Consider the following 10,678-nt stretch of genomic DNA (forward strand, 5'->3'; position numbering starts at 1 on the left):
CAAAGGTTAATGTGAGCCTTCCTTGTTTAATCATTGAGGTGTAGGAGTGTTTTCAGAAACGTCCACTGTCATGATTTGACAATCACATGATGACCCACAGCCACAGGGTGTGTACAGTTGGACTTCTAGATTTCTAGTGGGAGTGTCTGACCTGCCTTATAAAGACCAATGCATTCGTGCTTCAGTTCAGGGGAAGTGTAACCGTAGCACAAGAAGTTGTTGAAACACTTGCAAGGTAAGTGATAAGAATAATCTGCCTCAAATCCTGTATACTTTATGGTTTGTTATTTACAGTCACAACGTCTATTAGTAGCCTACTGTTCAGGGATATCCTGAGATTAAAGAAGATTAAAGTACAAGATAAAATGAAACTGAAAGTTGAAGCATGTGAACAAAATCAAAGACATTTAAATCACAATGTAGTTTATGAACTGGAAATAATCTATATGAGACATATAGTGGAACTGCAAATAATGTAACTAATTTAACTGATTTCAATTAACCTCACATTATTACTGTTTTGCAGATGTTGAGGACTACTCTGTGGTTGTTAGTGGGAGTGTTTGTGTGGGGGTTTGCATCCTGCATTACATGTCCTGACGGGAGCCACTGCAGTGATCACGCCACCTGCTGTATGACTGAGCATGGATATATCTGCTGCCAATATCCCAATGTAAGTCACTTCAAAACATACAGTAACACAACATGTAGTTATAGAGACTAACGTTTATCTCTATGTGCATTTATTTGTCTTTAGGCTGTGTGTTGCGCTGACCTGGCCCACTGCTGCCCTTCAGGGTTTCGCTGTAACCTGGTCACTCAGATGTGTGATAAAGCACCATGGATGAGAATCCCCATGGTGAACAAGGAAGCTGCAGAGAAACCAAGCACTCCTGTTCGACCAGCATCTCCCATCCAGGAACTCCAAAACAATGCTGTACCAGAGCAAACAAAGAATTCAGATGTCTACTGTGACAGCTATTTCAGGTGTCCCGATGGCTATACCTGCTGCAGACAGCCAACAGGAGCCTGGTTCTGTTGCGTGTACTATTTTGTGAGTTGACCTTCATAGGATTGTGTAATGAATTCCAAACAAAGAGAGTTATCTTTCATAATTCTTCAGTATTGGATCCACTCTGCATTTAATGTAAAATATATATACAAAAAATATATATATGTTATTTGAAATATGTTTTCCTCTTTCACTTCTAAATGTGTTTATGTCTTTGATTCTGTTTTTTTAATTGCATGTTTTTCTTTTTATACATATTGGTTTTAGAATGGTCAAGTCAAGGGCGGTGATCCAAGAATCTGATTGCCAATTACTGCTTCTGTTACCGTCGTGCATTTGACAATGATTAACTTGTTACTTGTTTTAAAATGTAGGGCAGGTGTTGTCTGGACGGCTACCACTGTTGTCCATATGGCTACGACTGTGACCACACGTATACACAATGTGTGAGGCGAGGCCTGAGCTATCCCTTCAGCCCCAGAGAAAGTCTCACCTCAATCCCTGCCTCTCCCATTTCAACTTCAGAGGACAAAAGCATCATACAAGAGGTATGACATATGGCAGTAAATGTGCCTTTATGTGGTGTATAAATCCTGGGGATGGGTATCTCAATGACCATCATCAACAAAGGTCCTGAAAGTCCGTCCTCCATCAGCTTTCTAATGTAGGTGATGGGGCTCTACACAAGTTTTCACAGGAGTTATTTACTTGTAGGCTTTCTTCCTGTAATTTGTTTTACTGGTTTGAGGTGGGCGGGGCTCAGTTGAAAAGTGATCCCACATCATTCTGTGCACCAATCAACATTAAGCATCATCTGAATCAATATGTTGACAGTTGTTGGTTTGTGTGCTTATGTTAACAGGCCACTGGCATTCCAATATGATCAAATCAAACCTAAAACGTGTTCTCTTCCTTGTATGTGTTAACTTACTTGGCAATAAACCTGTTTCTGATTCTTAAAAACAAATCTTGATAAATAATACTAAAGGCTTTTTCCCTGAAAAGAAAGAAACCTCTTACCAATATTCAAATTGTAAAAGTTCAAATGACTGTGTATAAAAGATTTGTATTGTAATGACAAACTTACAGAGACGTACTGTACAGTATGTATCAACCTACTATTCCACTAAGCTCTACATGCCCAAGCTTCCTTTATGTCTTTGTGTTGGTTTTACAGCCTGCAACTCCTCTCAACAAAAAAATAAGTATTTATAGTTAAATATGTATTTAATAGCAAGGTTATTTTGTGTATCCCTTTTGCAGACACCAATGACGGCTCTGACAGAAACCAAGGATGGTATCCCTGAGGCTGGTATCCCTGAGGCTGGAGTCATTCGCTGTAATGACAAGTTTTACTGCTCAGCAGGGACAACTTGCTGCAAAGACACCAAAGGCAATTTGAGCTGCTGTCCCTTCCCACTGGTATGAATTGTCCATGACACATGAAAGCCGTCAACACACACAACAACTTAATTATCAACATCATTTTAAAGTGCATTTTTCCAAACTATAAACACCTAAAACTGATGCATCTGACATATGTTTGTTTTGTTCAGTAAATAAATTAGCTTATCCACTTTAGTGTGGCACTTTTCTAGTCAATACTACCATTTCCTAACATCCAGACCTTTTCTGTTTCAGGGCACATGTTGTAAAGATGGCAAGCACTGCTGTGAGTATGGCTTAAAGTGCTCCTCCACTTCCCTGTCATGTGAAGGAGGGTACGCTCACATCCCATCAGGCCCCCGGGAACATGCCAAATCAACCGAGGACATGTTGTAAAAGTGTGTGCACTGTGATAGCTTTGCGATTGTCTTGATATAGTGCTGGCCAAATCAAACAATGAATCATAAGACCTATGAAAATGAAGTAAATAATATGCTTATCCTCAAAAGATGAGTGATCCATGGTGGCTGTTTTTCTTTTCACAAGGGATGGCATATTTTTAATATCCAGTTTATCGAGACTTCTTGCAAAAGTTTGTATTCATTGCAGTGGTGTAGTAGGTCTATTGAGGATTTTTTATCTGAAGATGTCAATTGAGAAATAGATAATCACGAATGATTTAATGCCAATCTCATTTTTTAATGATCACTTTTTTATGTAACAGAAAATATAACATTTTATAAACTTATTTTAATACAAATATGCCAATGTGAGTGAATTTCATTTGTTCTCCTACAGCCTGAAATCCTTGTGTCACTGGGCGATGGTACACTCACCCAGTGGTGTAAAGTAACTAGATACTGTACATAAGTACAATTTTGAGGGACTTCAATTTCTAGCTTCTTTGTACTTCAACCCCATTACAAATCAGAGTTAGATCGTGTACTTTTACTACATTACTTAATACCTTTAGTTTCTTTGCAGATTTGAATGAATGATTTTAGAAAGACAATCAACACTTAAAAAAGGACTTTAGTTACACCCAAGGGTGTAACTTTGGTTTGAGAAGTGGGGGGGACACAAAACAGAGGCTCCTCCGCAATGAAACATATTTCTCGATTTAATTCCATTTCCTGCTTTCTACAAATATATATGTATTATTATATATATTAAATATATTTATAAACATTGGTTGTGAGCATATTCTAATGGTTTTTGGACTATTGAAATATATACAGTTCTGTTATATGAGTGTTGAGAGCTGTATCCATAAATCTCTTAATTTTGCTCTCAAAGTGCACCAGATCAATCAGATTATCAATTATATATATTATTATATTATATATATTAGGTGCACCATCAATCTGGTGCACTTTGAGAGCAAAATTAAGAGATTTATGGATACAACTCTCAACACTCATATAACAGAACTGTATATATTTCAATAGTCCAAAAACCATTAGAATATGCTCACAACCAATAACACAGAATTGATAAACTCCTCTCTCCTATCTTTATTTTACCTAGTCTGCATTCTTTCTTTTTATGTATGCATATTTTACTTATCACTCCCCTTTTAAACTGTATTTTAAATTTTTTACTGACAGTGGAGTTATTTCTTAACTTATTTTGAACAACTATATTAAATAGATGGAAATATTTGTTTTCATAGATGACCAAACCGTTTGAGACCCACTGAGATAACTTTTACAAAAAGTTTACAATCTAATCACTCAGCGAGTCCTTTACTTCACCTAAACTGACGTTATCTCAGCCTCTCAGTCTGACAGGAGAGAGCTCACCCTCTCTGTTATCTCAGCCTCTCAGTCTGACAGGAGAGAGCTCACCCTCTCCGTTATCTCAGCCTCTCAGTCTGACAGGAGAGAGCTCACCCTCTCCGTTATCTCAGCCTCTCAGTCTGACAGGAGAGAGCTCATCCTTATTGTTGAAATCTCTCTCTCTCTCTCTCTCTCTCTCTCTCTCTCTCTCTCTCTCTCTCTCTCTCTCTCTCTCTCTCTCTCTCTCTCTCTCACACAGACAGACGCTCCTCCGTGACGATGAACACTTGCGTAAAAAAATAATAATAAACACATTTGAAAAGTGGGGGGGGACACAAACAGGATTTTGAAAAGTGGGGGGGACATGTCCCCCCTGTCCCCAGTGGAAACTACGCCCATGGTTACACCTAGAGTAAAACTAATAAGCTAACTCGCCGCATACAAAGTAGGCCTACTTAAAACACCTTTACCAGCTTTGATAACACTTTAATGCATCAATTATTATAATCAGAACATATTATATGCATATTGTATATTTTACACACGGCATCTATTGCACGTCTGTCCGTCCTGGGAGAGGGATCCCTTCTCTGTTGCTCTCCCTGAGGTTTATCCCATTTTTTCCTTTAAACTGTGGGGTTTCTCCGGAAGTTTTTCCTTGTACGATGTGAGGGTCTAAGATGGGTGTCGTATTGTCATACTGATATTCTGTACAAACTGTGAAGTTCACTGAGACAAATGTAACATTTGTGATATTGGGCTATATAAATAAACATTGATTGATTGATTGATTGAATATTCTGTGACCAATTTGCATAATGAGTACTTTTACTGTTGGTAAGTATATTTAGATGCTAATAATTGTGTACTTTTAATTTAGTAACATTTTGATTGCAGGACTTCTACTTGTAACAGAGTATTCATACACTCTGGTACTTCTACTATTATTTAAATGAAAGATCTGAGTACTTCTCCCATCTCTGCACTACCAGTGTTTCCCCATACCAATAAGGATACATTTCCCAACTGTGTCGTTTGTCAAAGGGCTTTTACTTTGAAAGGAAACAAACGGAAGTGTCATTTACATTCCGGAAGGCTCACTTTCCTTTGTTCCGGTGTGTTCCGCTTAGATGGTGGAAAGATGATTGAAGCCGAACTTGAAGTGTTTGTTTCCGAGCGGCTACATGCTGCTGCCTCTGAAATAATGGGTGTTTTTAAAAAGACGTTAAAGGGTTACGAGCAGCAGGCGGCCCGACTCAAGGAGGAAAACCAGCGCAACCGTTCGCTGTTGGACATGATCCTTAAAGCTCAGAAAGGTTCGTCTGGTTGTATAATGGCGAATAATCTCTCCTCTTTCTCTTCTTCTTCTTTGCTTTAATGGCGAGTCACAACCACTTGGAGCATTATGGCCACCTACTGTTGACTTATTGAATCTTCAAGTTAAATCTTTGTCCTCAGACCAGTGTTTTTGAGAAACTTGAAGATCAGTTTGTGAACTTCATTTTTTGAGTTACTTGCGAATATTGACTTGAAATCCATGTCCTTAATGTTATGGTGTTCCATTGCAGTTTTCAGAATGAGTCTTTGGTTAGTATATTCCGGGCAGCTAAAAAAATACATGATTTATTGTCTCTGATTGTTGGCCACCATCACAATTGCCAGTTGGATGTTTTCCAATGCAGTGATGAGTCTAATCCGGAGTGACCCAATGTTATCCTGCTGATAATGTTCTGTTCTCTTCTATTACTCCCGCAAGTGCTTTCCATTCCTACTTCCCTTTGTATCTGGTATACATGTCTTCCTTTAGTGTTACTGTCCCATAACTTTTGCCATTGTTGCTTGATTATAACTTTCGTAAATGATTTGACTTCCGCCCTACTGATAATAATTCCTCCTCTTTCTCTCTCTTCCTCTCTGTCATTTCAATATTTAGTTTTGCTATTAATGTACCAGGGACGGTATTACCAAAACCTCAAGTTATAATGAGAATATTATAAAAATAACAAATTACAGTTCTTATAATTAGGAACATTTTAAGAACTGTCTTACAAACAGTCTGTAAGACTGTGTATGAGTACATCTTGGAGGGTCTTGGTGGTTATGTACTGTATAGATCCTCCAAGCAATTCAAAGTTATTCAAAATCATCCAGTGTGTTTCAAGTTCATTAGTTTCGTAGGATAACAACGATAAGTCATTTATAGCCACTCTCTGTTTCTTAAATGTGTTTTTTAAATATGTAATATAACTACTGCTCCTTCGCATTTGTTTTTCACTTTACTCTGCATTAGGTCGCCCCATGAAAAGCAACCGGGATGTTGTTGGTCCAGTTGCATCCTTTTCAAGTACTGTCAGCAAGGTCGAAAACATCCAATGCTCCAATAGTGGTAAGACTTAAGTCAAATCAGTTCATTAAGATTCTATGAGACACTTAAAAATGAATCAAGTTGTGTCTCTGACATTGACACCATTACTCACCCCAGTGTGATGTGCTACATCAGTCATTACATTGTAAAACCTTACATAACTATTAAGTGCAACTTCCCTTTCAATAACTACAAAACACTCATTGTTTGCTCAAATGTCTCCTATGTCTAATACCACCCTCGAAGGGAAAATTGGCATTTCAGTCATTCTGAATGAGGCTTTTGATAGGATGTCTCAGTGTTTCCCACAGATATGAAATATACTTGGGCGGGTGGTGGCAGGGGGGGGGGGGTGCGCGAAAAAAAAAAAAAAAAAAAGTTTTAACAACATTATTTATTGACTTTTCATTCCGGTATAATCATTTTGCGCAAAGATGGCACTGTTTGTCAGAGCACTTCATCCTTCTGGGATTTCATGAAAAACAGCTCCAACGCCTGTGTGTATGGGAATGCCTCTGGTGCTGGTCCATTAACTGCCAGTGTTTCCCACAGATCTGAAATATACTTTGGGGGGTGGTGGTAGCGGGGGGGGTTGAGGTGACGTGCAACAACATTAACCTTTCTGTTGGTCGCTTGTTAGCAGACCCTTCACGCGATGGCAGAGCCAACAGGTACAGGCAGGGCCCATAATGATAGCCCTATAGTTTAAATCTACTACCCACACATGAACATATGGAAATGGGCTACTATTTAAAAAAATAAATGTATTTATTAATGTATTTAGGAACCTATCCATGTGATTTTTAGTGGGGGTCGACCTCAAATCCTCTAGGGGGGTCCAGGGGCATGCCCCCCCGGTAAGATTTTATTTTTTATTTTGGAGTTAAATGCATCAATCTGGTGCATTTTGAGGGGAAAATAAAGAGATCTATGGAAACACCTATATTAAACAGAACTGTATACATTTCAATAATCATAAAATCATGGCCATAACCAATAACATACCATTTCCAATATGAAAAAAACACTGAAACTTGTTAATTTATTTTTGGTTCATTTATAGTTGTGAGTGTGTCTGTGCTCCTGAATCAGCCTCTCCTGTCTCCCTCCTCTCCCCCCTCTCCCTCCTCTCCCCCTGCTCCTCTTTGAGGCAGCAGCAAAGACTAGTTTTCTCTCAACAAGTTTTAAAAAATCTTACCTTTTTTCACCTAGTTAACTTTTTATTTATTTATTCATGCATATTTTACTAATCACATTACATTTCATTTAGCTGACGCTTTTATCCAGAGGGACTTATAATGACCGATTACAGGGACATTCTCCCTGGAGTAACTAAGGGCTAAGTGCCTTACTCAAGGGCACACTAGTGGTGGTGTTCCTGGCGGGATTTGAACTCACAGCCTTCCGATCTTCAGCCCACCTCACTATCCATTAGATTAGACCAATCACTACCCTCTCAAATGGAAATATGTGTTTACATAAATGGTGACAACACCGTTTGAGACCCACTGAGAACTTAGACTAAGTTAACTATCTAAACACTCAGAGAGTCCTTTACCTCACCTGAGCTGAGGTTATCCCGAGCTTGAATGACACACAGAGACCAATCAAGGGCTTTAATTTATGATCTGTATGACAGTGGCCATGTCGGCAGGCCACATCATGTGGACAGCCAGTCACCCTGTGTGAGGCAGGCCACTTAACAGGCCAGAAGGAGGCGAGATCAGAGCAAGGGAGCGAGGGATCATTGTCTACAAGTTAATCGATCGCAGATGGCGTCGTGGTCACGGACGAATAAAAAAAATAACTAAATGGGTCGCGAAATATACTTGGGCGGCCGTTAATATACCTGGGCGGCCCGCCCAGGTATAGTCTATGTGTGGGAAACCCTGTGTCTCAAACCTGAATAATTCTAATAAATACCATACTCTCTTGTAAAGTAACTATACATTTATCTTCATTTGTTTTCCAGGCTTGCGGTGTGTCTTCTCTTCACGCAACGACTTACTAAAGCATGCAAGTGGTGGCAACTGTTCCTACTGCTTGAAGAGTGTTCCAGCCACTAAGACGCATTTGATAGAAAAACATTATCTAAATGCAGTCCATTTGACTGATAATGGCACTGGTACGTTTTATTTACATCAAAATCAAAGTACGATGATACTTTGTTCATTACAATGGGTCAACTTAGTTGAGCATATTCTAAAGAAAGCTAGCTGATAAAAGTGTTGAGTTATTTAAGTTAGTAAGTACCTGTAGTAAGTTCAATATATTTTCTCTTCTCAGAAAAATGTGTGATCCCATGTACGTGCAAAGATTTTAGCCAAGGCAGAAGTCACTGGCACTGCCCATGTTGCACGAGGATCATTAGCCGGAGAACCAACTTTCAGGTGCACATCTCTAAACAACCTGGTATGTATCAGTCCTTAAAATTCTCATGACCATGTTTTAAGTTTTGCTTTAAATAACTGCTGTGCCAACAATAATAATGACTAAGCCTCTTAGTGACTATAATACCTCTCTACGTTTCAGGGTATGCAATACTGCAGAAAAGCCAAGATGCAGGTTAGTTTGCAATATGTCTGATGCCCCTCAGTTGTTCTTAAATAATGAATTACTACCCATCTCCATTTCTGAACAATGCTGTAAACATGGTTATGTTGCTAGTTGTTATATTCCATGCACCAAATAAAAAAAATAGCACCTGCATAGCTATGAATTCATATTTGTCAAAATAAGACCTTAGAGTGTTAATGTTTTCATTCACTGAGCATCAGAAATAAATCGTTTGATGGTGTATTGACTGCAAGAATTATGCAGTCTATCAATGTTATTAAATGCATATATCTGTCTTTCCTCATAAGTCATAGATAGGCCCAATGTCTCTGCCTTTGAGGAGGTCCCCCTGATTCTTGGATCTTGTAGTGAAAAGGACCAACAAGGTAGAAGAGCTTTGCATGCATATCTTCACGTTCACTGCATGTACAGACTTGTGATAGAAACAACTGAATGTGTTTGTTCTCTATTCCCAGTGAGTCATCCCGAGTGCCAGGACTCAGTGCAGATCGAAGTGAAGCAAATGCAACAAAGTAACAGTATATTGAGCTTTGTGGCAGATCATGCCTCTTTAATTGTTTGTTCTAACAGTTATACTCAAGATCTCAGCAAAACATTGAACACTGTGGAAAGTGGCAAAGCAAAACCCCTTCCTAATTCTTCAAATCAACCTCTGGAGACGCAGCCTGATGGTGGGGATGGTGGAATATTGCAGCCAGCTGGGGAATCTCAGCACCACAAACTTTGTTCTAGTGTAAAGTCATCCAAGAGGAATATGCAAGTGAAAAGACATTTTAGTTTAAAGATTAATAAGTCAACCAAACTATCTGTCAGTCAAAATCCCAAAGGTCCTCATATATGTAAAGCATGTGGAAAGCCTTTCCATTACATGTACAAGCTAAACACACACACACAAACACACGCACTGGATAAAACCAAGATTTGTGGAATCTGTGGAAAACATTTGGAGTCTAAAGAGAGTTTCGTCAAGCACCTTCACAGCCACACAAAGAGAAACAAAAGTGGTGTATGTGGGGCAAAAGGCATCGCAGATTTCACAGACCAAGGGGTCTAAATATCAAGTCTCCAACCAACAAACAAAAACTTCTGTGATCCTTGTTTTAGATAAGTGTACTTATGGGAAAACTAATTGAGTTCTAGTGCTGTCCAAAATATCTCTAGCCAGATTTTCATGAAAGACTTATTGCAATTTTGGTTATGGGAAATGAATGAAAGAGTCTACAGCAAAGTTTGGTTAAAACGTCAATGGCAATGCTGGTCATGTGGGGGCTTCACATTTCTGTTTAATGGACTGTCCTCCCAACCAATCAGTGAGTGTATGAGCTGGCCGTAGTGTTTTACTGATGAGTGCAGTTGGTTGACTGCTGTGTTTTGATCCCAACTTGCAAGTTTTGTCATATCTGTCCCATAAAGTGGTGAGTGTGTCCATGGCAGAAAGGAAGGGAGCGGGGGAAAGACTTGAGTTCCAGTGCTGTGCAAAAACTCAAATGTGTTTTGTATATAATTGTTTTCCCATACAGTTTTGTAGACCTGAATAAAAAATATTCAAACTCAAATCTA

General features: G+C 38.9%; 2 protein-coding genes across 2 annotated transcripts; both read left to right on the plus strand.

Annotated features, from left to right (window-relative positions):
* LOC117562848 (progranulin-like) lies at positions 1 to 3,158 on the plus strand. Its single transcript, XM_034240758.1, has 6 exons — positions 1 to 235; positions 527 to 673; positions 758 to 1,054; positions 1,387 to 1,560; positions 2,276 to 2,434; positions 2,654 to 3,158. The coding sequence occupies exons 2-6, from the start codon at positions 527 to 529 to the stop codon at positions 2,792 to 2,794; spliced, it is 918 nt and encodes a 305-aa protein (XP_034096649.1). The 5' UTR covers positions 1 to 235; the 3' UTR covers positions 2,795 to 3,158.
* Positions 3,159 to 5,278: 2,120 nt separating this feature from the next.
* LOC117562855 (zinc finger protein 133-like) lies at positions 5,279 to 10,678 on the plus strand. Its single transcript, XM_034240784.1, has 7 exons — positions 5,279 to 5,492; positions 6,467 to 6,562; positions 8,514 to 8,666; positions 8,828 to 8,953; positions 9,074 to 9,106; positions 9,406 to 9,483; positions 9,574 to 10,678. The coding sequence occupies exons 1-7, from the start codon at positions 5,318 to 5,320 to the stop codon at positions 10,170 to 10,172; spliced, it is 1,260 nt and encodes a 419-aa protein (XP_034096675.1). The 5' UTR covers positions 5,279 to 5,317; the 3' UTR covers positions 10,173 to 10,678.

The sequence above is a fragment of the Gymnodraco acuticeps genome, unplaced genomic scaffold (genome assembly GCF_902827175.1).
Source record: "Gymnodraco acuticeps unplaced genomic scaffold, fGymAcu1.1, whole genome shotgun sequence".
In the NCBI taxonomy this organism is placed as follows: Eukaryota; Metazoa; Chordata; class Actinopteri; order Perciformes; family Bathydraconidae; genus Gymnodraco; species Gymnodraco acuticeps.

Bases quoted from the DNA above. Each gene is read 5' to 3' on its own strand.
- LOC117562848 (XM_034240758.1), top strand. From the start codon at position 527: ATGTTGAGGACTACTCTGTGGTTGTTAGTGGGAGTGTTTGTGTGGGGG. The intron at 1,561-2,275 runs GTATGACATATG...TCCCTTTTGCAG, and splicing joins ACAAAAGCATCATACAAGAG to ACACCAATGACGGCTCTGAC. The intron at 2,435-2,653 runs GTATGAATTGTC...TTTCTGTTTCAG, and splicing joins GCTGCTGTCCCTTCCCACTG to GGCACATGTTGTAAAGATGG.
- LOC117562855 (XM_034240784.1), top strand. From the start codon at position 5,318: ATGATTGAAGCCGAACTTGAAGTGTTTGTTTCCGAGCGGCTACATGCT. The intron at 5,493-6,466 runs GTTCGTCTGGTT...ACTCTGCATTAG, and splicing joins GATCCTTAAAGCTCAGAAAG to GTCGCCCCATGAAAAGCAAC. The intron at 9,484-9,573 runs GTAGAAGAGCTT...CTCTATTCCCAG, and splicing joins TAGTGAAAAGGACCAACAAG to TGAGTCATCCCGAGTGCCAG.